General features: G+C 49.4%; 1 protein-coding gene across 1 annotated transcript in view; it reads right to left on the bottom strand.

Annotated features, from left to right (window-relative positions):
* The window catches only part of LOC147101272 (SH3 and cysteine-rich domain-containing protein 2-like), a 145,996-nt gene that overhangs the window by 63,075 nt on the left and 55,380 nt on the right, over positions 1 to 27,541 (bottom strand). The window contains exon 2 of the mRNA XM_085966563.1: positions 2,133 to 2,433. Within this exon, the coding sequence (XP_085822689.1) occupies positions 2,133 to 2,433 (301 nt within the window). The remainder of the gene's footprint in view (positions 1 to 2,132; positions 2,434 to 27,541) is intronic.

Here is a 27,541-nt window from a genome sequence, read left to right as displayed (position 1 = left end):
ACACTGAGCCGCACAGGGGAATATTAGGACAGGTGACCAAAAGCTTGGTCAAAGAGCTAGGTTTGAAGGGAGCGTCTTAAAAAGGAGGAGAGAGAGGTAGAGAAGCGGAGAGGTTTAGGGAAGGAATTCCTAGGGCCGTCATCCCATGTCTTCTTGAATAAGAGCATCAGGTCTGCCTTTCAACTGTGGAAATTCAGAACATCTGGGGTTATCTGAAAATATTGGTGAGCTAGAAAAGCAAACTTGTTGACATTGTTCCCTTTTCATCCATTTTGCCAGCTGCTGCACCATGTGAGCTGTCGTCAGCATCTAATGCTGTAAAAAAACAATTGTTTGCCTCAGGAAAACTTATTCTGCAATATCAGTATAATCTACTGGATCCTTTGTGAAAAGGGAAAGGGTTTATAGACTCCTTATTACAGGAAACTTTGGTTTATCCGGAGGTTGTATGTCCGGAAACCTCGATCTACCGGCAGAAATCAGGAGCCGTTTTGTTAGGTTTTTTTTCTTCTTGTGGCTTTGTTTTCTTCTTGTGGCTTTGTTTTCAACAGTCGGGCTCTGGAAAGTCTCTCTGAAGCTGTTGCTAAGCTACAGAGACGCTTCCAAGGTACAGGCCGACTGTTTACAAGCTGTTGCTAAGCAACAGTGTTTGTTGTCAGATACGGAGATGAAAACCTCCGTATGCTTCAACGTTAACTTTGTATGTCCGGCAGTTTTGATAGATCGGCAACAGCTTGGTCCCGTCGGTGCTGGATATAACAAAGTTTCCTGTAAAAGAGATATCCTTAAAATATCCACTAATTGGAGCAATTTGGATTTATTTAGACGATATTCTGAACCTTGGCCAGATTTAGACATTTTGGATTCGAATGAACCTTTTAAGGATCCGCTCTGTCTGCACCATGCTGGACAGTTCATAATTCTCTATTATTTATCTCTAAGCATCACCATTTTAGAAAAGTGTTACACCAGCATTTCTGCTGTTAGCAGCTGGAAGGGAGTTAACATTAGAGTGATGCCTTTGCATCCAAAGTGGGCTTTGCAGAATGTGTGGCACCAAGCTTGCAGGAAGGAAAGCTTATGTTAAAATTATATAGATCCTTGGTTAGACCACACTAGAGTACTGTGCACAATCCTGGTCTCCAGATTGCAAAATAGATAAAGAGGCACTGGAGGTGGTGCAAAATAAAGATTTACAAGGATGAAACCAGAACGGAGAGGTTGCAACTATCTGGAAAGAGTAAACAGGTTGGGGCTCTTTTCTCTAGAAAAAAGAGAGAAGGCAGAGGGGTGACCTAATAGAAGTCTTTAAAATTATGAAGAGGTTTGAGAGGATAGATGTAGTGAAGTTGTTTTCACTTATGGGGGAGTTTAAAACTAAGGGTCATAAATATAAGATGTCACTAATAAATTCAATAAAGAATTCAGGAGAAACTTCTTTACCCAGAGGGTAGTTAAAATCTGGAACTTGCTACCACAAGTAGTAGTTGCGGCAAATAGCATAGATGCATTTAAGGGAAAGTTAGATAATCACATGAGGGAGAAAGGAATAGGTTATGCTGATAGGTTTAGATGAAGTAGGGTGGGGGGGCAGGCATGTGTGGAGCATAAACACCAGCACAGAACAGGTGGAACGAATCGGCTGTTTCTGTGCTGTAATTTCTATGTAAATACAATTAATAAATCTCCTATAAATGTCCAGGGGTATGGGAAACCTGAAGAGCAAAGTAGCATTCATTTACCAGGGGCATGCCAAAGGAAAATGACAGTTTCGCTGATGAGTGCACTATGCAAATTTATATATATATATATATATATATTTTTTTTTAAGAGCTCAACATCACATCATTGCTAGCAAGACTCATCCTCCAAGTGAAGTGTGAATGGTAAAGCCAACGTGGACCTGAAGTCAATTGCTGGTCTCCAATCATAAGGGAGGGCGAGTCCAACTCTCTAGCACTGTAGCTACCAAGTACGTAACTACTGCATAACTATTAATGTTAAATGATGAATTGTAGATGCAATGATGGTTCATTGGTGATCCAGAAATGTTGCATGGAATCTCAAAAGCCCAGCTATCAGTTAGTGAGCATCATTGAGGTGATGCATGTCCCAACTAGCATGAAACATACCTACAATCATGTGATGGCAGATGTCACAAAATGTAGGCTTTTTGAAGACAAATTCTTGAAAGTTGTGCGTCCTTACTGGTTTGAGGGGTAAAGAGACTTGGTGAGATTTCCTCGCTGGTGGTTCATTGGTGGGTGGACCCTCTGGCAGGAAAGCAGTGGGCGGAGTTGGCGGTGGAGTGGGTGGAGGAGGCAGTATCTCTGCTGGGAATTTCACCTCGCTGTTCGACCGCTGAAAGAAATTCTCAACGCTTTTGCTTCTGAGGATCGTCTTGAAGGACAGAGATCTCTTCAACCGCTGAAGCTATAGAATGAAAACAGAAAACAGGTAGTTTTTTTTTTACTAAATAGACCGCTAATAACTTAAAACAGCAATAAACATAACCACTCAACACAAGGGTTAACAATCAACTGGGTTATACAGATGAGGTCAAGTCTCCTTAGCAATATAAACAGAAAAACCAAGCAGGATCAAGAAAATACCTTTAGTCCCTCAGTTGAGAGAAGGTCCATTATATACCAGTAGTGATTCTCCCTCTCTAGCTCAAAGAGGTTAACAGGGAGTAGAATCATTGAATCATACAGCACAGAAGGAAGCCATTCGGCCCATCGTACCTATGCCTGCTCTTTGAAAGAGCTCTCCAATTAGTCCCACTCCTCTGCTCTTTCCCTTTAGCCCTGCACATTTTTGCCCTTCAAGTATTTATCCAACTCCCTTTTAATAGTCACTATTGAATCTGCTTCCACCACCCATTCACGCAGCGCATTCCAGATCATAACTCGCTGCATAACATTTTTTTTCTCCCCATCTCTCCTCTGGTTCTTTTGCCAATTACTTTAAATCTGCGCCCTTTGGTTCCTGACCCTCCTGCCAGTGGAAGCAGTTTCTCCCTATGTGCTCTATCAAAACCCCTCATAATTTTCAACACCTTCAGTTGTTTGAAGTATCAGTAGCCATACAGACAAGGTGGTCCCAGATCCAATCTCTGGTCTGTGCCGAGTAACCTGATCTTAGCTGGCCAATGAGGATAGGGGCATCACCACAATTGACCTCAATTCCCCTGCTGGAGGGAGAAAGAGAAAAAATTGGGAAAGGCTTCTGTTCATGGTGGCTTTATAGTTACCCCTGCTGTGCGTGCATGTGCGGACATCGGGCAAGGGCGGGATCAGGCTTGGCTGCGATGCCGCTGCCACTGAGTAGCCTGTCGATACTCACTGCCAGGTCACGTGGATAAATAAACTGGGTGAAGTACTGCATGGTGCAGCAAGGACAAAATACCTTGAGCAAAGGTAACAGAAGGTTGATGAGGGCAATGCGGTTGATGTGGTGTACATGGACTTCCAAAAGGCATTTGATAAAGTGCCACATAATAGGCTTGCCAGCAAAGTTGAAGCCCATGGAATAAAAGGGACAGTGGCAACATGGATACAAAATTGGCTAAGTGACAGAATCATAGAAAGTTACAGCACGGAAGGAGGCCATTTCGGCCCATCGTGTCCACGCCGGCCAACAAAGAGCTCTCCAGCCTAATCCCAGTTCCCAGCTCTTGGTCCGTAGCCCTGCAGGTTACAGCATCCCAAGTGCACATCCAAGTACTTTTTAAATGTGGTTAGGGTTCCTGCCTCTACCACCCTTTTGGGCAGTGAGTTCCAGACCCCCACAACCCTCTGGGTGAAGAAATTTCCCTCAAATCCCCTCTAAACCTTCCACCAATTACTTTAAATCTGTGCCCCTGGTTTTTGACCCCTCAGCTAAGGGAAATAGGTCCTTTCTATCCACTTTATCTAGGCCCCTCATAATTTTATACACCTCAATAAGGTCCCCCCTCAGCCTCCTCTGTTCCAAGGAAAACAGACCCAGCCTATCCAGTCTTTCCTCATAGCTAAGATTCTCTACTCCCGGCAACATCCTTGTAAATCTCCTCTGTACCCTCTCTAGTGCAATCACATCTTTCCTGTAATGTGGTGACCAGAACTGCACGCAGTACTCTAGCCGAGGCCTAACTAGTGTTTTATACAGTTGAAGCATAACCCCCCTGCTCTTGTATTCTATGCCACGGCTAAAGGCAAGCATTCCGTATGTCTTCTTAACCACCTTATCTACCTGGCCTGCTACCTTTAGGGATCTGTGGACATGCACTCCAAGGTCCCTTTGTTCCTCTACACTACTCAGTGTCCTACCATTTAATGTGTATTCCCTTTCCTTGTTAGCCCTCCCCAAATGCATTACCTCACACTTCTCCAGACTGAATTCCATTTGCCACTGTTCTGCCCACCTGACCAATTTATTGATACCTTCCTGCAGTCTACAGCTTCCTTCTTCAATATCAACCACACAGCCGATTTTAGTATCATCTGAAAACTTCTTAATCATACCCCCTATATTCAAGTCACGATCATTGATATATACCACAAAAAGCAAGGGACCTAGTACTGAGCCCTGCGGAACCCCACTGGAAACAGCCTTCCAGTCACAAAAACACCCATCAACCATTACCCTCTGCTTCCTGTCTCCGAGCCAGTTTTGAATCCAACTTGACACTTTGCCCTGGATCCCATGGGCTTTTAACTTTGTGACCAGTCTGCCATGTGGAACCTTATCAAAAGCCTTGCTAAAGTCCATGGCCTAGATGGGGCGCCAGCCTCGCCAGGGCGCCAAAAGTAGCGCCCCAGAAGGAGTCGTGGCCGCCCACCGCAAATTCACTTTGCGCGCCCCAGAGGGAAGCACGGCGCTACTCGAGGCGCCCCGCATCCCTCTTGGGGCGCTGCAGCTGAAGATCGCTGCGCAACGTGCCGCAGCGCCACGGCGCGCTGCGGTACTGCAGGCCTTCCTCCCCTTCTTAAAGGGGAGGGGCCTGCTGCAGCACGATCTAAGATCGCGAGTGCTGGCAAAAGAGCCCGGCACCGAAGAGAAGTGCCGGGCTCTTGGGATACAGCCGGCACTTCGCCGGGGGGGGGGGGGCTGCTCAGGAGGCCGGGGACGGCGGCGCGGAGAGGTGCTGGCAGGCGGCCAGCAAAAAAAACGGCCGCCCCACACCTCAGCGCCTCTACCGCCGCAAGTAGGCCCCACTGAACCGGTCGCAAATAGCGACCGGCGCTAAAGCAGGGGGTGCAACTAAATTTCGCGATCGGGGCGGTAGCGGGGCGCTGCGCACACCGATGACATCATCGGTAGCAGCGCAGCGCTAACGGCTAGCGCCGCCATTAGCGTCCCGCTAAATTTAGCGGGCGGCGTGGCCAGTGGCTTCCGACCCACTTAGCGCCCTCTTAAGGCACTAACGGGTGGCGCAGTCCACTGAATTTCTAGGCCCATATACACTACATCAAACGCACTACCCTCCTTGTTACCTCCTCAAAAATGTCAATCAAGTTTGTCAGACACAACCTTTCCTTAACAAATCCATGCTGACTATCCTTGATTAATCCATGTCTTTCTAAATGAAGATTTATCCTGTCCTTCAGAATTCTTTCCAATAATTTTCCCACCACCGAGGTTAGGCTGACTGGCCTATAATTACTCGGTCTATCCTTTTCTCCCTTTTATAAAAAAGGGCTCCACATTGGCAGTCCTCCAGCACCACACCTGAAGCCAGAGAGGATTGGAAAATGATGGTCAGGGCCTCTGCTATTTCCTCTTTTGCTTCGTTTAACAGCCTGGGATACATTTCATCCAGGCATGGAGATTTACCCACTTTTAAAGCTGCTAAACCCCTTAATACTTCCTCTCTCACTATGTTTATTTCATCTGATATTTCACACTCCTCCCCCCCCGATAGCAATGTTTGCTCACCGGCAACAGCAGCAGCAAGAGCGGCCCTGGGAGGAGCCTGAGCGACAGCGGGGAGTATAAGGAGCGGGAGAGAGAGCGAGGCCCAGACTCACCGGCAGCGGCAGCAGCGAGAGCGGTCCTCAACAGCCAACATTCGAAAGTGACGTATCAGAGATTAAAAGTGACATCGGCACAAGGGAAGCAGCTGATTGGCGAGTAGTGGGTGGCGATTAGTGGGTGAGTGTTTTTTTTTTAAGTTTAAAGCTTATTCTGTTAAGTTAGTTCTTAGTCTTTAAATAAAGGGTAGTTCTTAGACTTTTAAATAAAGGTTAGTAGTTAGTCTTTTAAATAGTCTGTTAGACAAAGTGATGGCAGGAGTGGCAGGGCAGCTCAGTCTGGCGGAGTGCACATCCTGTGGCATGTGGAAAGTCATGGACGCTTCGCGTTGCATGGATGACTACATCTGCAGTAAGTGTCACCAGCTGCAATGACTCGAACGACGGTTTACGGAGCTTGAGCGCGACTGGAGTCACTGTGGTGCATCCGCGAGGCTGAGAACTACGTGGATAGCATGTTTAGTGAGGTGGTCACCCCGCAGCCTGAGAGAGAGTGGACAGAGAGCACCAGACAGAAGAAGACCAGGCAGGCATTGCAGGAGGCCCCGGAGGGCATCTCGTTCTCCAACCGGTATTCTATTCTGAGTACTGGTGGGGGCGATGGTCCCTCTGAGGAGTGCAGTCAGAGCCAAGTCCTGAGCACCACGGGTGGCTCTGCTGCACGGGGGGGGGAGGAAAACTAGTGTAAGAGCAATAGTGGTAGGGGATTCTATAGTGAGGGGAGCAGACAGGCGTTTCTGCGGCCGCAGATGTGACTCCAGGATTGTATGTTGCCTCCCTGGTGCCAGGGTCAAGGATGTCACCGAATGGCTGCAGAGCATTCTGGGGGGGGGGGGGAAAGAGGGTGAACAGCCAAATGTCGTGGTCCATATCGGTACCAATGACATAGGTAGAAAGAGGGATGAGGTCCTGCAAGCAGAGTTTAGGGAGCTAGGAGTCAGATTAAAAAACAGGACCTCAAAAAAGGTAGTAATCTCCGGATTACTCCTGGTGCCATGGTGAGTCCAGAAATAGGAGGATAGAGCAGATGAATGCGTGGCTGGAAGGATGGTGCAGGAGGGAGGGCTTTAGATTCCTGAGGTATTGGGACCGTTTCTGGGGGAGGTGGGATGTTTACAAGCCGGACAGGTTGCACCTCAACAGAGCTGGGACCAATATCCTCGCGAGGGGGGGGGGGCGGGGGGGGGGGGGTTGGGGGGTTGCTAGTGCTGTTGGGGAGGGTTTAAATTAGCTTGGCAGGGGGATGGGAACTTGAGAATAGAATCAGTAGGGAGGGAAGAAAAACTGGAATTGGAAAACAAAAACGTAGAAAGTAAATTGGAAGGACAGAGGAATCAAGGGCTAGATAGTAGTCAACAAGAAGGTTTACCTGTACTAAATGGTATATTGTGGCGGATCGCCACCTAAAGGGCGCAATCCACTTTTCCGTCCGTGGACAATAAATCGGGCACCTTGCCTTTAAGAAGCATGCTGCCTTTAAGGCATGACAAAGGAGCGGGCGTCGCCCTCAGTGTGTACTCAAAAGCGCGGGTGTCGCCCTCAGTCTGTTTTCGGGTTTAGCAGAGAGAGGAGCTGGGGCAGCCATCTCTCAAGAGAATGTAATAAAAGCCATGTGTTCCTCAGATCGGTTCGGCCTCCATTCGTGTTCCGCGGCAGCCGCAACATTGGTGACCCCGACGCTCAGAACGTATTCCGAGCACTGCAATGGCGGACACGAACGCAGTTTCCGTGAAACTGCCGGAGTTTTGGGAAAACCAGCCCGAAGCCTGGTTCCTCCAAGCTGAGTCCCGATTCCGGCTGCGACACATCACCACAGATGGGACGAAGTATGACTACCTCGTCGCATCACTCGGTAGCTCCACGGTCACGAAGGTCTGGATAGCGCTGCAGAACTCACCAGAGGAGGGCAAGTATGCACATCTTAAGGCCGCGCTCCTTAAAAAATTTACGACCTCGACATACCAGCGAAACTGCCGCCTCCTCGACCTTCCAGGCCTCGGTGACGCCTCACCGTCAGACCTCCTCTCCCACATGCTCTCACTCACCGACGAGAGCCCACCCGGGTCCCTCTTCCGCACGCTGTTCATCCGCCAGCTACCTCCCAGCATCCGCCCAGCGATCGTGGCGTCCGGCCTCACGGACCTAGAAGCCCTGGCCGACGAGGCCGACAAGCTGCTGTCCGCTCACTCCAGCCGCGACGTCGCTCCGGACCTGGCAGCCACAGCCTGGGCGCGCCCCTCACCGGCCACCACGCGGCCACAAGGCCCAGCCACGGGGCCCATGGGGCCTTCGCCTCACAAACCCGGGCTACTGTTACTACCACGCACGGTTCGGCGCCAGGGCACAACGGTGCACACCTCCCTGCTCCTTCAAGTCCGCCCCCGTACCAGCCCCCGCGATGGCCGTGGGCCACGTGGGCTCCCTGCTGTACGTCACGGATGACAAAACCGGCCGCCGGTTCCTGTGCGACACTGGAGCTCAGTACAGCATCATCCCGGCCTCCGCCCTCGACATCCAAAAGGGCGAACGAGGACAGGCGCTGGCTGCCGCTAACGGCTCGGACATCCGGATGTACGGCACCCGCACAGTCACCCTCGACCTCGCTGGTCGCCGCTACCGATGGGAGTTCATCACTGCCAAGGTACTCTCCCCTCTCATCGGCGCAGACTTCCTGTGCGCCCACGGCCTACTGGTAGACATCCCTCGACACCGCCTCATGGACATGAACACCATGTCCCCCATCCTGGGCGCCATGGCCCCCCGTCAACCCGCCGACATGGCGTCACAGTGCCACGCCCGGGCCACGGATGACTACTCGGCACTCCTGGCCGAATTCCCGGCCCTCACCAACCCGACCTTCTCCACGGAGGTCGCCAAACACGGGGTGGAACACTTCATCCCCACCACAGGCCCCCCAGTGTACGCCCACGCCCGCAGGCTGGACCCGGCCAAACTGGAGATCGCGCGGACCGAGTTTGCCACTATGGAACAGCTCGGCATCATCCGCCGCTCCAACAGTCCCTGGGCCTCCCCACTCCACATCGCCCCCAAACCAGGCGGGGGTTGGCGCCCCTGCGGGGATTACCGCCGCCTCAACGATGCCACCACCCCTGATCGGTACCCCGTGCCGCACATTCAGGACTTCTCGGCTAGACTGGCCGGCCGCTCAGTCTTTTCCAAAGTCGACCTGGTGCGCGGCTACCACCAAGTCCCCGTCCACCCCGCGGACGTCCCCAAGACGGCCGTAATCACCCCCTTCGGGCTTTTCGAGTTCCTGCGGATGCCCTTCGGCCTCAAAAACGCGGCCCAGGCATTCCAACGGCTCATGGACTCGGTCCTTCGGGACATCAAGTTCCTGTTCCTCTACCTGGACGACATCCTGGTAGCCAGTTCCTCCAAGCAGGAACACCTCGGACACCTTCGCATCCTGTTCGGGCACCTCAGCGACCACGGGCTCATCCTCAGCCCAGCCAAGTGCCAGTTCGGCCTGGACGAGATCGACTTCCTCAGCCACCACATCACCCATGATGGGGCCATTCCCCTGCCCACCAAGGTGCAGGCCGTCCAGCAATTTCCCCACCCCACCACCATCAAAGGACTCCAGGAGTTCCTCGGGATGGTGAATTTCTACAACCGCTTCATCCCCAAAGCGGCGTCCCTCATGAGGCCCCTGTATGAAGCCCTCCGGGGCAGGAGCAGCAAAATGGCGGTCGAATGGACGGCAGACGTATCAGCCGCCTTCAACTCCACCAAGACCACGCTCGCCGACGCCACCCTGCTCGCGCACCCACGGCCCAATGCCAGAGTAGCGCTCACCACGGACGCCTCCGACCACGCGGTCGGCGCCGTGTACGAGCAGTGGGTCGACGGCGCCTGGCAACCACTTGCCTTCTTCAGCCACCAACTACGCCCCCCGGAGGTCAAGTACAGCACCTTCGACCGCGAGCTCCTCGCGCTGTACCTGGCGGTCCGCCATTTTCGGTTTTTGCTGGAGGGCCACCCCTTCACTGCGTTTGTCGACCACAAACCCCTGACATTCGCAGTGGCAAAGACAACCGACCCCTGGTCCGCCAGGCAGCAGCGCCAGCTCGCGGCAGTGTCCGAGTTCACCACGGACATCCAACACGTCTCCGTCCGAGACAATGTGGTAGCCGACTGCCTCTCCCGCCCCGCCATCCACGCCGCACACCTGGCAGTCGACTACGCTCAACTCGCAGCAGACCAGCTCACGGACCCTGATCTGCTCTCCGCACCTACCAACCTACCAGGGCTACGCCTGGCCGACGTCGCCTGCAGCCCGACCGCAGTCACGGTCAAGTGCGACATATCCCCATCTCAACCTCGGCCCGTCGTCCCAGCGTCCTGGCGCCGCTGGGTATTCGAGATTCTCCACAACCTCTCCCACCCTGGCGCCCGCGCATCCATCAAATTGGTAGCCAACCGCTTTGTCTGGCGCGGCCTTCGCAAGGATGTGCGTACTTGGGCCAACTCCTGCCTAGCCTGCCAACGGGCCAAGGTGCAGCAACACACGAAAGCACCCCTCGAGGAGTTCACCGTCCCTTCACGTAGATTCGACCACATCCACGTGGACATCGTCGGGCCCCTGCCGCCGTCGCAAGGCCACACGCACTTGCTGACGATCGTCGACCGCACCACGCGCTGGCCCGAGGCAATTCCACTGACCTCTACCACCACCGCCGACATCGCCAGAGCCTTCGTCAGCACCTGGGTCGCACGGTTTGGCGTCCCCTCCGACATGACATCGGACAGAGGTCCGCAATTTACCTCTGAACTCTGGACCGCCATCGCACGCAATCTCGGGGTGAACATTCACCGCACCACAGCGGGAAGAAAAATAGGGAGGAAAACAATAGATCACCAATAGTTATCACAAGGCACTAACTTGAATGGATTATGTATAGAGTAATGGATACCCAGAGGAAATGCAATAATCTCAACAGGAGCTTCAGATGGTTTGTATATAGAGCAATAGACAAATAGGAGGAACTGCAAGTTAGTATCCTTTCCCTCTGGCATTCCACACAACACATACTAGAGGAGAATAGAGAAGTAAAGCATTAAAAAACACCTGCATTTATATTGTACTTTATCATGTTGAATGTCTCAAAATGAAGTACTACGAGTGTTGAGTGCAGTTCCATAGGCAAACCACTGTTAAACCTTATTCTAAGCCACAAAATCCCATAGGTCGAGCCTGGAGGCCAGATATGCTTTTTTCATGAGTTTGCAGAAATTCATCATAACACTGTGTTCTTAGAGAGACAGCCTTCTGTTTCTCTAAATTGTATTACAGAAGTGTCTGTTATCACTTGTAACAGGTCGGGTACAGCAGAAATACAGCCCCGACCTTAACCTCACCGGCCCGGTGGGAATGGGCGGGTTCAGGTCGAGAACCCGTTTTACACCCTGCCCGATTTCATTCTGCATCGACTTAGAGGGAGAGTAAATTCAGGCGGGGTGTAAATCGGGCGCCTATTTCCACCAGGCAGGGGGCTAAATCTTTTTTTTGGGGGTACAGCGGTCCAGACACGTGTAATAATAAAAAGATAGCAGTGCCTTGAGACATGGCACAGATTACCATCTGCTTGGCCTGTGAGCACTCAGGTGGAGACGGTAGGTCCTCAGTGTTTAGTGTAATGTTAGAGTCACTGCAGAAATTTGACAACAAGCAGCGGCGGCAGTGGAGTCGGAGCTGGTCACGATAACAAAATATTGAGAGAGAAAAAAGGCACAGGCACCACTTGTGAAATTGCTGCAGAGCAGTATGCTGTCAGAGGCCTGGACTCGATCCAGAACGGTGGAGTTCTTTTTCGGCTTGTCCTTAGTGTACAATTAGACCAGACACCTCACTGCATTGATGCCGAGGGCACTGGGAAGTGCTGTTGCAAGCCATTTGTATTTTGCCTCATAGCTCGCTGACCTTGCGCCTGTGCAATTAAGCCAGGATGAAACAATGTCACTTCGGGCACAATAGCCCAATGACATGCCCGTTGCCATGATAACTAAAGGAAGGATGTAAAAGGTGCCGATTGGTGAAAGCGGGCTTGAAGCCTGCATGGCTGCAGGGGAGGGGAGGTGAGGGAGAGAGTTGTTTAGTAATGATTCTCCAGCCATCAAGTTGTGTGGGGGGGGGGCTTGATGGACCAACTGATCGTTTCCTGCCCATCAATTTCATATGTTCGTAAGCACCAAGTTGTTGTACCTGCCCAAGACTGGTATAAAGACAGCCTTAAAAGAGAAAAGGCCAGAACCAGAACTCCGCGCCAATATGCCTTTACGAAAAGCAGATATGCTGCTTGCACTAATAGGCCTGTAGTGATTTGCTGTCCAAATGCCCCACTTGTGACCGAGCAGACCTGCTCTTGCTCATGTCTCTGGGCTTAACTGCGCAGCAAGGTCCCACAAACAACAATGTGATAATGGCCAGATAATCTGTTTTTTAGTGACGTTGGTTGAGGGATAGATATTGTGCCAGGGCTCCAGGGAAAACTCCCCTGCTCTTTTTTGAATAGTGCCATGGGATCTTTTACCGCCACCCGAGACGGGGCCTCGGATTAATTGCTTATCCAAAAGACTCCCTCAATACTGCCTAGATCTTGTGCTCAAGTCACTGGAGTCGGGCGTGTGCGCATGCGTTGGGAAACTCAGGATGGGGAGACAGTGGCAGAAACCACGACAGGGAAGCAAATGTAGCATGGTGCATAGCTGATTCTTCCGGTGCGCAAGTGTACGATATGAATTAGGTGCGACTGGCAAATTAACAGTAATTGTACTGACTCTCAAATCCCAAACCAAAGGCAGTTGCTTGCAGCCGCACTAATTGTCCGAGTCAGTCAGCAGGAGCATCTGTTGTGAGCCGTAGATTTATATTGAGCCTTGGGTTGTGATTTATGCTACTGTCTGTTACAAATGTTTATACATTGTATCCAAGTCTGCTGAAAGTGGAGCGGAGTGAACCCCTAGATTAGAAGAAAAGCTCCTGAGAAAGGAGGAAATGCTAAATTAGCTAATTAATTGGCTACATCATAGGAAACAAAGGGTAATGATCCATGATAATAGATTTAATTGGATGACTATGAATTGTGGTGGTGGTGGGGGCCCTGTTATTCACAATATTTACCTGGTGTAATAGTTGGCTAAGTATTCTTACATTCTTAAAGGGCTCCTCCAGGTAAGAGTTAATTGGCCGGGTGGTAACATTTAATTAAATGGGATTTGCCGTGTTGCAAATGAATTTGGCAAGTCCCTCGAGTTGAATAGAGACAAAAAATGCTGGAAATGCTCAGCAGGTCAGGCAGCATCTGCGGAGAGAGAAACAGAGATAACGTTTCAGGTCGATGACCTATCGTCGGAACTGGCGTCGGTTATCTCTGTTTCTCTCTCCTGCTGCCTGACCTGCCGAGTATTTCCAGCATTTTCTGTTTTTATTGTGGATTGCCAGCATCCGGTATATTGCTTTGCCCTCTAGTTGAGTGTTGCTTCCCCCCACCCCCATAAAAGTGGCTCTCTGGCTTACGAGTGATGATCATGTCCGCGGTGGCCAACACCATTCAGTCTGCATCGCTTCAAACGCTACACTAAAAATAGTTGCCGCGTAGCAGAGCCACAATCACTGTCTTGTTACTCAGACAATGGGAAATTGCTTCTTTAAAAAAAAAAGTCCCCTTCAGTTTTTTTTCCTTTCCTCTCCAGATGTGTGTGACTCACGCTGGGATGAGAGATTCCAACTGGCTAATGGTGCATTCCCAAATGGCTGTTCTTAACCCATGAACCGAGACAGGCTGTTTGGTCTTTTGGTGAAGGGGCGGCAGGGGGAGGGAGGGGAAAGAGTTAAATTCCAACTGAACCCAATCCTCTCCTCACCTGTGGGAGTGATTTTGATTGCTCACCTATTTTCCTCACTTTAGGAAGGATTTCCTGCCCATATCTGCCCTCTCTTCACCTGTGGGGACAATTTCCTCCTCGCCTGTAGGGATAATTACTTTTCTTACCTGTCGCTCACCAATAGAGATGTTTTCATCTCCACACTTGTTCTCAAAACATGTGGGTGTGGTGGTACCACAGGTTGTACCTTACATAAAGACACATAATTCCCTTTAACTTACCTTACTGTAGGTTTAACTTACCTTTTGGGGCCGTTGCCCTTTTAACTTACCTGTTGGGGCCATTGCCCCTTTAAGACGCGCCCTAGCGCGGACGTCATGTCACGTACAATGTGACGTGCGTGCGGCGGCTGCCGGCCCGACTCAGCCTTCCAGGACGGCCGCCGGCACAGCCCGGCCTAGCGTCTTTGGCCTCAACGGCCAGCCAACGGGAGCGACGCGATCTTCCGCTCCCGCGGCAAGCACCGGCACAGCCCGGCCTCGCGACCTCGGCCTCAACGGCCAGCGACGCGCATCACGTGACACCCTAAGCGCGGGAAACGCGAACAACGTGATGACGTCACAACACAAACGCGATGACGTCATCACGCTCCCCACAGGACTGCGAACTCAGTCCTCGTGGAGTCCCCGCTGGGACAAGACCTATACCACGGTGCTCCTACAGTCAGCCATCTTACCTGCCATCTTACTTGATGTAATTAGTCTGTTCCTGTAAATAAACAACTTGTTAATAGTTCGTCGAAGTCAAACTCTCTTATTTAGTGGCGATCTACACAAACCGCTACATGGGGATAATTTCCTCTTCATCTGTTTGCTCTGAATGTTATTTCTAGTGCAATGCTAGCCCAAAGATATCATTTCAGTTGTTCACAACATCACTACATATTAGGAATCAAATCGTTCCAGTAATGCATGTTCATTATTGTTTCAAATACACATGGGGGAGTTAGAAAGAAAAAAAGCTTGCACTTATATAGCGTTTTTCATCACCTCACGACCAATGTTCCCTCTAAATTTTCTCATGTGCGGTCCCTTTAAATATAAGTGCACGGTATCTTTACTAGCGGCAACAGCTGGTGAGCGGCCTATGCGGGCCCTCCGAATCGGTGCGCTGCCACGCACCTAAAGACAGAACGTTGATCATCACGTTCTCACCGCGCTTTACAGCCAATTTTGCAGCGTAGGCACCATTGTAATGTTGAAAATGCGCCAGAAGTGCACAGCAAGATCCCACGAACAGCAATGAGATAATGACCAGGTAATCTGCTTTGGCGAGGGGGGGTTAAGGGATCAATATTGGCCCCAGGCAGAACTCCCATGCTCTTTGTCGAAATAGCGCCATGGGATCTCTTACTTGGTTTAAAACAGCTCATCCAAAAGACGGCAGCTCCGACATGCAGCACTCCCTCAGCACTGCACTTGGGAGTGTCAGCCTGGATTATGGGCTCAAATATCTGGACTTGAACCCACGACCTTCTGATTTGCTCACTGAGCTGCAGCCGACACCTCAATTAGTGAGAAGAGTTTTACATCAGTTTCTTGTTGTTTGCTGCCATTGGAAGTCAGGATGGACCCTGGTGGCAAGGACATTCCATGCAGTTTAATGCTTGATGGCTTCACTGAAGGAATAATGATCATCATACACTCACTGCAAGTTTGATCTTCCAGGGTTGATTCATTAGCAGTCCAATACGTAACCATTTGATACTATAACAGATCAGGACCCAAATTAACTGTTTCCATCTGAAGCAGCCTTAGGGGTTGCTGAGGATATTGAGCCACTGATGCACTTGACTAATCCAATATATGTGCATCTCAGACAAACCACACGTCCTTCCTCTATTTGCTAAGCTTCTTTTTTGTGCGTTCATAACAGAATAAATACTGTAAAATTTAGAGCTCCCAGCTCTTGATCGATCGTGTACCACAATGTTCCTGTGTAGCTTTAAATATATCTTCCTGTGTACTGTCAAAAAGCTAATAAAAAAAAGTAATGGAAACATCGAGACTGTGGTGGCATTCTGCTAAATTATAAATAGATGCATCATAGCTGGTTATTATTCACGGTTAATTTACAGTAAAAATTACTTCCCTTTCCCGACCACATGCAGCTCATTGCTCGAGTTGGAATGCTCACCTCTGCATGAGAGAGGACCAACCTAGACTGGTGCTAGTAGAAGCTGCCCATATGCACAGCAAAGATTAACCACTTCCCACAGGAATTTCAGTGTTGTCTGAGAGTCCGGATAGTCTCTTTGAGAGAACTTGTATTTGCATAGTGCCTTTCACAATATCCCCAAACGCTTCAGAGCCAACGTGATCCTGTTGAAGTGTAGTTGCTGTTGTAACATAGGGAAACGTGGCAGCCAATTTGAGCACAGCAAGGTACCACAAACACAGCAATAAGATAAATGACCAGCTGTTTTGGTGATGTTGGTCGAGGGACATGGCTTCCCGTCAATTATAGAAAAATACTTGCGCCGTGTTAGTGCTCTAGTGACACTCCAGCGTCTGCCATTATAATGAAGGCATTAACCTATTTGCGTGCCCGCTAGTTCAGATAGCGGGTTGTGGTGAATGGGCAGTCTGTTTTACATCTCCCAATTTTTTTTCCAGTGATTTCAATGATGTAAAACGGGCTGCTGACTTGGTGTCCCCTGTTTCTCGCACAAAGTCAAAAGTATCCACCAAGATCTCCATCTCTGGGCTGTAAAACCAGACAAGTCTCAGGTTTGACTGCTTGTCTCTGCCAGGTTAGCTGACCTCAGCCAAGGGCAGCGACAGCAGCGCTACAACAGGCTTCAGCGACACTGGATATGGAGGGCGAGGGGCAGGAAATTCACCAGAGTCTCCGATTATACAGCCAGCCCTTCTGGAAGTGGGCAGGTGTGGAGGTCAAGCGAGGACAGCATTTAAGGAGCCCAGAGATCAGAGGGCTGGAGGAGGTTACAGAGATAGGAAGGGGAGAGGCCGTGGAAAGATTTGAAAACAAAGACGAGAATTTTTTTTTAAACCAGGGGAAAAAAATATTCGGTTGATTAGTGCCTCCCGTTAGCGCCCTAAGAGGGCGCAAAGCAACTAGCACCCGGGCGCGGAGGTTTGCGCCGCTCGCGAAATTGACCAGACATTTTGCAGTGGCGCTAAACACCATCGCCACGATCTCCTGCGCCCGCAAATCATGACGCCAGTCGAGCATGCAACGTCCCGGACCGGATATTGCGTGGCGCCCCCTGCCTTTCCGCCTGCCGCTAGCAACGACGGGTACAGCGGAACATTTTGCAGTCAGGAAGGGACTGGGGGAGCGCTATTTAAAGGCGGCCGCTTCCTGCCTTTTTTTGCACCACGCATTCAGAGTGAGAGAGAGAGAGAGAGAGAGAGAGAGACAGAGACTTTTGGAGAGATTCAAAGCTGTGTGAAGGAGTTTTGGGTACTAAGCATCACTTTGCAGGTTCATTTTTATTTGACCTTCCTTGAATCGATCTAGAAGCGACTATGGGGGCTGCACTCTGAACTCTTTCCCTGGGTCTCTCCATTGTTCTTTCCAGCAGAATTGATGTACAGGTCTCTCCAGGCCGAGACTCAAGGCTGCAATGAGCAGGGTGTGGCTGGAGAGCAAGATCGACCCTCCCCTTTAAGAACTGGCTGGCGCCAGTGTGTCTGTGTTCCATTGCTAACTGACATCACATGAGCTTCGCCAGCGCTCTGAGGTAGCGCCTTGCTCCTCGGCGTTAGCGCCTTGAGAGGTATGTAGCACTTAATTTAGCGTTCAAATCACATCCAGGGGCGATAGAAGCTAATTTTGCAGTCAGAGGCGATAAACTTTGCGCCCAGCCGATAATTGCGCCCCAAACGGGGCAATACCGAATTTCTCCCCCCATTGACCGGGAGCCAATGTAGCCCAGCAAACACAGGGTGATGGATGAACGGCACTTGGTGCGAGTTAGGTTAAGGACAGCAGAATTTTGGGTGAGCTCAAGTTTACGGAGGGTGTAAAGTAGGAGGCTGGCCAGGAGAGCATTGGAATAGTCAAATCTAGAGGTAACAAAGGCATGGATGAGGGTTTCAGCAGCAGCAGATGAACTGAGGCAGGGGCGGAAACAGGCGATTTTACGGAGGTGGAAGTAGGCAGTTTTGCCAATGGAGAAGCAGAAGCTCAGCTGAGGGTCAACTAGGATGCCACCTCTACCACCTAGAAGGACAAGGGCAGCAGGTGCATGGGAACACCACCACCTCCAAGTTCCCCTCCAAGTCACACACCATCCTGACCTGGAAATATATCGCCGTTCCTTCATAGTCACTGGGTCAAAATCCTGGAACTCCCTCCCTAACAGCACTGTGGGAGTACCTTCGCCACACGGACTGCGTGATTCAAGGCGGCGGCTCACCACCACATTCTCAAGGGCAATTAGAGATGGGCAATAAATGCTGGCCTTGCCAGAGATGCCCACATCCCATGAATGAATACAAAAAAAAAATCTGGTTCAGGCTCAAACAGTGGCCAGGAAGAGGGATAGAGTTGGTTGCTAGGGAACAGAGTTTGTGGATGGGACCGAAGACCATGGCTGAGATTTTGCGGGGGGGAGGTTGCGGGTTAGCGGGTGGGATCGGTGGTGGGCCGGGTGGGAAAAAATTCTTTTCTTTTGACAGCGGGGTCGGGAACCCGCTGCAACGCACCTTTCCTAATGACGGGTCGGTCAACACTGAGCAGACCCGACCGGCAGCGGTGGGGGACCCAATTGAAATCATTAGCATCTAGCTGACAAATCTTAACAGGCTTTTTGAACTTACTTTGAGTTTAAATGCATGGCCACGGGAACCACGCTGTTCGGGAACCACGTGTCAAGCTGAGATGGGAGTTGAGTGGCCATTGCTCCAGCTGATTACTTGACAGCTTCAAATGTACAGTAAAAGCTCCCACCTGACAGATCATCACTTTCCTAAGCCACAAGCTGTTTCTCAGTCCATTTCCAGCATAGATTCTACAGGCTTTCCACTTTCACCTCATTGGAAGAACTCTTTCACCACTGACAATGCTTCAGTCATCTGTACTTCACCTGCCATCTATTCCATCAGCATGGGTGCCCTTTATACTGTCTCACCTTGGTCCTCAGAATCAGAACAAACACCAGCAACACCACCAACCTTCTCCGCAATCACCTGATGCTGCACAGGACACAGGGCATCAGCACCCGAGCACATTGCTGCCCGGGAGGCCAGGGTTAGCTTCACCATGGCCAGGTTTACTTCACTTGACTCTGTACACCCTGGCTGCCACATGATGCGCCAGATTGGCACCACCCCACAGCAGCACCATAAAGCATCTCTGAAATGCCCAAGCCATTCCTTTCAAACTCATCACCATTGCGGGGGGGGGGGGGCGTTATGTCTCACCATTCACTGCAACTCACTAAGCCACTTTCCAAAGGTGCACAAAAATCTATCCAAGAACAGAAAAAGTGTTGAAAATAAAGATTTCAATGTTTTACACCACATTAACAGAAACTTTACATGAACATTGCATAAAACACCCAAGTGCCTCCCCTTGTATGTTGTTAGTTGTTATGATTGCACTAGGACGAGGGCGAGTGTGAGGGGTGGCTACCGAGATGGGGATGTGATGAGAGAGAGAGAAAGAGAGAGAGAGAAAGAGAAAAAGAAAGAGAGAAAGAAAGAAGAGAAAGAGAAAGGAGAGAAAGAGAAAGAGAGAGAGAAAGAGAGAGAGAGAGAAAAAAAGAGAGAGAGAGAGAGAAAGAGAGAGAGCGAGAAAGAAAAGAGAGAGAGAGAGAGAGATGGAGATGGGTGGAGGTGCAAGGTAAGTTGGTGAGAGTAAGGATGTGTAGGAGTAGGGTAGGGAAGGCAGAGTGATGGGGATGTGATGAGAGGCACAGCAGGATGAAGTTGAGGGTGGCTTTGTACTAACATTTCCTGATCTAATGAGCTCATTGAAACGTTAGCGTCACTGCACCCAGGTTCTCCTGACCACATCCTTGCTTGTGTCCTCCTGTGCAATGTGCAACCAGGCTGTGTTGGTCTCCTGGGGAGGTTTCTTCTGCCCATTGGAAGGGAAGAGAACCTCCCGGCGTACTGTGACTCCATATGGAGGGAGTCACGGGAGAACCACTGTGCAGTCATTGTCAGTGTTTGCAGCATTTCAATGCTTTAGAACACCAACAGCACAAATGTCAAAAGTAAGGTGGCCTTGGTCCCTTTAAGGAAACCGGCTCAAGGTGCATCATGAATGACGTCACCAGACCCACTCCATGTAATTGGGCCGAGTAACGCGCTGGGGCGGGCTTAACAAGCCCCATCAAGATAAATTAATTTCCAGAGCGGGATGGAGCCAGCAGCGGGGCCGCGACCCGCCACCGACACTGGACCCGCCGAGGTGAGCAAGATCTCGGCCCATGTCTTCGGTCCTCCCAATATTTAATTGGAGGAAATTTCTGCTCATCCAATACGGGATGTCAGACAAGCAGCGTGACAAATCAGGAGGTAGTGGAAAGGGTCAAGAGGGGTGGTGGTGAACAAGAGCCACAACAGCCTGATTGCTCCTCCAACGGCTCAGTGAATTTATCCAGTTAGTAGCGGAGCCATACAGATCAGTAGGATGCACATAAAATCCTTACGCAAGGAGTTAAAGAGTAGATGTTGGGAAGAATTTCTTCTCAGAGAGTTACTGCACTCTGGAGCAGATTCCCAAAGGGTGAGATGAGTAAGGATTCACTGCTACCCTTCTACAGCAAGCTGGGTAAATTCCTGGGAGAGGTCACTTCAAGTTGCAGAGGCTAAATTGTAGTTAGCTGGGATTAGAAGGAGGTGTGTGTTAACTGTTGCATCTGGAGGCTTTACTAGACTGCCATAGGGAGTGGAGAGAGGAATTTCCCAGAGTTTCTGAATTAGCCTCAATTTCTTTGCCATCTTAGGAAATTGCATGATTGAAAGGGGGGGGGGTGGCGGGTTTCAACTAAATGTCAACGGGCTGCACCATGTCTGGATGGGGCAAGCTTGATGGACTGGATGATCTTTTCTTGTCCTTTTCATATCGTCGAACGTATTCTCAGTCGGAATAGGAAAATCAGCCATGGCTCCCACTGCCAAACCCCTGCTGGGAATGCAGTCATGTGGATGTCGAGCGAGGACAGCATTAGCCTTGGTAATGAGCCCTTTCACCTTAGAATAGACTGCAGACACACGCATGGTCAAAGGTCACACATAAGGAAGGGCCCCTTGGGTGAGGTACAGTTGGGTGCACGGTGGACCTGGAAGGAGTTGGCAGCAGAGGTAGTAGTACAAATCCAGCAAATTCCAGAAGAACAACAAAAAAGGAGTAATATCACAGGACAGCAGGTAGGTGATTGGTGGGTGAGATTAGCGTTTTTTTCCTAACTTAACTAGATAAACTAATTAATATAACTATAAATAATTGTTTGAATAAGACTTTAACTAAGAGAGTGAGAGAAGCGGCCGGAGATAAAGGTAGGCCCGACTTCTAAACCTCTAAGAGGACGCTAAGGGGGCGCAAAGCAACTAGCGCCTGGGCATGGTGCTGCCAACGCCTCCCGCGAAATTCAGCGGGAGGTTAGCGGCGGCAGTAACCGTTAGCACCCCGCGGCGCTGCATCGCCGCGATCTTCGGTAGCGCCCCCTGACTTACCACCGGACGCCATGTCCGACAGGGTCAGGGGGGCCGACCTGCAGCCGGGGCGGCGTTAATTAAAGGCGAGGTGCCGGGTGACCATTTTTGTTGCTGGCTGCCTGCCAGCACCTGCCCCCGTTGCCATCACTGGCCTCCTCTGCAGCCCCCCCACCCCACCGCCCCCCCCACCCGCAGAGTGCCGGCTGCGCTCCATTAGCCCAGCACTTCTCAACTGCCGGGCTCTTTTGCCAGCACTCCGATCCCTGGTGGCCCAGCTGGGCCCCGCGTTGTGCTGCGCAAGGCCCCTCCCCTTTAAGAAGGGGATATTTCCTCGCAGCGCCCCAAGATGGAGGCGGGGCGCTTCCAGTAGTGCCCCGCTTCCCTCTTGGGGCGCTACCATTCAATTTCGGCCGCGGGGTTGCTAATTTCTTCGGGGTGCTACCAGCGACTCAAATTTTCCCCCTTAGTCTTAAGTTTATTTCTGTAAGTTTGTTAATAGCTGATTAAATAGAGGCATGGCAGGGCACCTCATTCCCATGGAATGCACATCCTGTGCCATGTGGGAACTCCAGGATGTTTCCAGTCTCCTGGACAAACCTTTGTCGTCAGCTAGAGGAGCTCGAGCTCCGGCTTTCAGAGCTTGAGCAGCAGCTGGAGTCACTGCAGTGAGGCTGAGAGCGACGTGGATAGCCCGTTTCAGGAGGTGGTCACCTTGCAGCGCAAGAGTGTGCAGGCAGAGAGGGCATGGGTGACTGCCAGACAGACAAGGAGGGCCAGGCAGGTAGTGCAGGAGTCCCGAGTGCATCTCACTCTCTAACCAGTATATTGATGAAGACGATGGTTCCTCTGGGGAGTACAGCCAGAGCCACGTCCATGGCACCACGGGTGGCGCATCTGTATGGCCGGGTGGGGGGGGGGGCGGGGGGCGGCTGGGTGGGGGCCTGGCGGGCAGAAGGAAAGGAGGAAAATCAGGAAAGCAATAGTAGTAGGGGATTCAATAGTTAGGGGGAACAGATAGGGAAGAGTGAACAACCAGAGGTCGTGGTCCATATTGGTACCACGACATAGGTAGAAAGAGGGGCGAGGTCCTGCAGGCAGATTTTAGGGAGCTAGGAAAGAGGTTAAAAAGCAGGACCACAAAAAGGTAGTCATCTCTGGATTACTCCCGGTGCCACGAGCTAGTGAGTACAGAAAGAGGAGGATAGAATGCATGACTGGAGAGATGGTGCAGGAGGGAGGGCTTTAGATTCCTGGGACATTGGGACCGGTTCTGAGGGAGGTAGGGCTTGTACAGGCCGGACAGGTTGCACCTCAACAGAGCTGGGACCAATATCCTCGTGGGGGCATTTGCTAATGCTGTCGGGGAGGGTTTAAACTAATTTGGCAGGGGGATGGGTACCAGGATGTAGCATTAGAAAGGAGAAACAGATAGCACTAGAGTAAGAAATAGTAAGGTATTAGGTGGAATCAGAGTAAGAGAATACAAGAAAGTCTAAGATAGGTTTACTGTGCATGTTGTAAGGATATCAGCAAATAGTGATGATATTTGTCTGTGTTTGATTACTTATGCCTTACAGCATATTTGTCTGTGTTTTTGATTACTTGTGCCTGACCAGCAGAGGTCATGTGAGAGACAAAGAGTCCAGAGAAGTTTTACTTTCAGTTTCATTCTAGATGCATCACAGCATAGTGTGTTCTGTAAAAAGCTGTAGAAAGTCTTGAACAAGACTTTAGATTAAACAACATTCTCTTTCAGAAATGAGTCTTTATTGAACCCAAAAAGAAATCAAAACATGATGTCAGAAGTGGCTGAAAGAGAAAAAATCTGAAGTTAGCAACTTGATGGGACAGTGAAAGCAGTTGTGGCAAGTAAGCGAAATCAGCTCTCCACATATTAGCAAGCCAGAAGAGAACATCGTTGCTTACCATTAGAGAATAGCTAACGAAGTGAAAAAATGGAAGGTTTACACCCACCGGCGACGCTTCAATTGACCGGTAATGTGGCTGAAAATTGGAGGAGATTCAAACAACGTGTAGGGTTGTATTTATCAGCAATCGGAGCTGAAGATAAAAGTAATAAACAGAAATCGTCCGTGTTTTTACATGTAGTGGGTGATGCAGCGCTGGAGGTATATAATAATTTCATATTTGCCGTTGATGGAGACAAAATGAAGCTAGATAAAATAATGGAACAGTTTGAGGCCTACTGCATACCTAAACGCAACGTGACCTTTGAGAGGCACAAATTTTTCACATGTGCACAGAAAATCGGCGAGACTATTGATCAGTATGTGACTGAACTGAGAAACCGGAGCAAATCGTGTGAATTTGGGGGACTCACAGACTCGCTGATAAAAGACAGACTGGTGTGTGGTATTCCAGATAATGGTCTAAGGGAAAGGCTGCTAAGAGAGCAAGATCTAGACCTGGGAAAAGCCATAGCACTGTGTAGGGTTACAGAGACTGTGAAATTGCAGGCAAAGGAGCTGTTCAGTGACAGTAGCTGCAACGTGGATGCAGTGAGAAAGCACGGATACAAACCGTTTACCAAAGAGAGCGCCAATGTGAAAAAAGAGACGTGGCCAGCAAACGAAAATGAAAGGGACAATCGGAAATCATGTAGTCGATGCGGTACACAGCATCCACCAAGAAAGTGTCCAGCATATGGTAAAACTTGCTATAGTTGCAACAAGAACAACCATTATGCCCGTTGCTGCAAGAACCAAGTGCAACAAAGCAAGGTCCATGCAATACATGCAAGCGACATAGAGGAATTCTATGTAGATGTTGTGTCTGAAAACAAAAGAGAAGAAAGAGACTAGATGTTGACACTAAAAGTGAACGACATACACATTCCATTTAAATTGGATACTGGAGCACAAGTTAATGTGATATCAGAGACCGATTTTAAGAGAATTAGACCCAGACCAAAGTTACATGGAATACAAGTGAAAGTGACCGGATACTCAGGTACTGATATACCAGTGAAAGGAAAATGCATTGTCAAAGTAACACACAAGGACAGAGAGCACACGCTAGCATTAATCGTGGTGCCAAAGGATGTGCAAGCCATACTAGGTTTAAAAGCCTGTGAGAGACTGAACCTGGTAAAGAGAGTCCTCGTTGTGGAAAGTGAAAGAGAGACAGTCTATGATGAACTGAATGTTGCGTACACACCGGGTAAGCTGAGGTATACAGCAGACACGTTGTCCAGAGCTGTTGACCCAAGTGAGCCCGCAAACACCACAATGGATGAAAAAGTGAACGCCTACGTGGACATGATCACAAGTGCACTGCCCATAGCAGATGCAAAAATGGAGCTCATAAAGACTGAGACAAACAAAGATGAAACAATGAGACGACTGAGAAAAAGCATCTTGGATGGATGGCCCAACATGAAGCAAGAATGCTCACCTGATATAGCAGAGTACTGGAACTGCAGGGCGGAACTATCAGTGGTCGAAGACATCATCTACAAAGGAAGTAAAATAGTTATCCCAAAGAGTCTGAGAAGAGAGATGCTAAAAAAGATCCATGGAGGACATCTGAGAATCGAAAAGTGTAAGAAAAGAGCACGAGAGGTGATGTACTGGCCACGAATCAACCAAGATGTGACAAATGAGGTGTCAAACTGCACAATATGCCTGAAATATCAAGCAAGCAATCCGGTAGAACCACTAAAGCCACACCCAGCACCAGACAGACCTTACCAGAAGGTAGGCGCTGACCTATTCGTATGTCAAGGGAAGGACTATCTTGTCGTCACAGACTATTACTCCCTGTATCCAGAGGTTTGTAGACTGTACACCACCACTGCAGAAGCTGTGATAAGAAGTATGAAAGCCATATTCTCCAGACATGGCGTGGCAAGCGAGGTCTTCACAGACAACGGACCCCAGTTTAACAATGCAAATTTCCGACACTTTGCCAAAGAGTGGGACTTTGTCCACACAACGTCAAGTCCTCACTATCCACAGTCCAATGGACTAGTGGAAAAATCGGTCCAGACAGTGAAAAGACTGATGTACAAGGCAAAAGACAGTGGAACTGACTTCTACCAAAGCATGCTTGTATACCGCACAACGCCGCTCGAGTGTGGTATGTCACCAGCCCAACTCCTGATGGGACGTCGGCTAAGGTCAAACCTACCCATCCCGGAGAACCTCCTGAAAACAAAAGAGGGGGAGAAAGTGAGGAAGTTCAAAGAGCAACAGAAAGAAAAGCAAAAGTACTACTATGACAGAGGAACACAAAACCTACCTGAACTCCACACTGGTGACCAAGTAAGGTTGAAAGACAAAACAAACACATGGACGCAGAAGGGAACTGTCCTGAGTGAAGTTCAACCAAGATCATACACCATTCAGACAGATGAGAGTGCTGTTCTGAGAAGAAATCGTCGAGATCTTCTCATGGGACCAGCCACAGCAGGTCAAGAGACTGATACTGGTGAACAACCTGATCACACAGCTGAGAACCAATCATCTGAGGCAACAACTCAGATTCAAGGACAATCAATCAGAAAATCCTCAAGACACGTGAAGCCTCCTGAGAGACTCATTGAGCAAATTTAAGGACTATTGTTATAGAAGGAAGTAATGTTATCTTATTCTTTCTTCAAGTTCTAGTGTATTGACATATTTCATGTGAACACACAAAGCAAGGGTAAAAAACCTTGATCATGATAATGATGATGTAAGTTCATTAAATGTTGTTAGTTAAAAGTAAAATACTTTTGTTTTAAGAAAGGGAGATGTAAGGATATCAGCAAATAGTGATGATATTTGTCTGTGTTTGATTACTTATGCCTTACAGCATATTTGTCTGTGTTTTTGATTACTTGTGCCTGACCAGCAGAGGTCATGTGAGAGACAAAGAGTCCAGAGAAGTTTTACTTTCAGTTTCATTCTAGATGCATCACAGCATAGTGTGTTCTGTAAAAAGCTGTAGAAAGCCTTGAACAAGACTTTAGATTAAACAACATTCTCTTTCAGAAATGAGTCTTTATTGAACCCAAAAAGAAATCAAAACACATGTCTCTATATGCACGGAGCATGGTAAATAAGGTTGCTGCAGGCGCAAATAGCCACATGGGAATATGAAGTCATGGCGATAATGGAGACCTGGCTCAAAAAAGGGCAGGGTTGGGTATTAAATATTCCTGGATATAAGGCATTCAGGAAAGATAGGGAAGGAAAGAAAGGAGGTGGGATGGCAGTATTGGTTGAGGAGAATGTTAGTGTTGGAGAGAGAGGATGACCTGGAGGGTTTGAGTTAAGAAACAATAGAGGTGCCATTACATTACCAGGTATATTCTATAGTCCACCAACTAGTGGGGAGGGTATAGAGGAGCAAATTTGCAGGGAAATTACAGAGAGGTGCAAGAACTATAACGTAGTGATAATGGGGGACTTCAACTATCCTAATATAGACTGGGATAGTAATAGTGTAAAGGGTAGAGAGGGGAAGAATTTCTGAATGTGTTCATGAGAACTTTCTTGATCAGTACGTTTCCAGTCCAACAAGGAAGGAGGCATTGCAGGATCTGGTTCTGGGGAATGAGGTAGGTCAAGTGGAGCAAGTGTCAGTAGGGGAACATTTAAGGAACAGTGATCATAGGATTACATAGGATATATGGCACAGAAACAGGCCATTCGGCCCAACCAGTCCATGCCAGCGTTTATGCTCCACTCGAGCCTCCTCCCGTCTTTCCACGTCTAAATCTATCGGCATAACCCTCTATTCCCTTCTCCCTCATATGCTTGTCCAGCTTCCCCTTAAATGCATCTATACTATTCGCTTCAACCACTCCCTGTGGTAGCAAGTTCCACATTCTCACCACTTTTTGGGTAAAGAAGTTTCTTCTGAATTCCCTATTGGATATCTTGGTGACTATCTTATATTGATGGCCTCTAGTTATGCTCTTCCCCACAAGTGGAAACATTGGGGTAGATTTTCCCGAACCTGTCGGGAAGAAGGCGGGACTTC

Source organism: Somniosus microcephalus, chromosome 24, assembly GCF_052327205.1.
Source record: "Somniosus microcephalus isolate GS21.2 chromosome 24, FLI_Smic_1.0, whole genome shotgun sequence".
Lineage (NCBI taxonomy): Eukaryota > Metazoa > Chordata > Chondrichthyes > Squaliformes > Somniosidae > Somniosus > Somniosus microcephalus.
The sequence above is the reverse complement of the archived record's forward strand: the minus strand, read 5'-3'. Positions and strand labels throughout refer to the sequence as shown.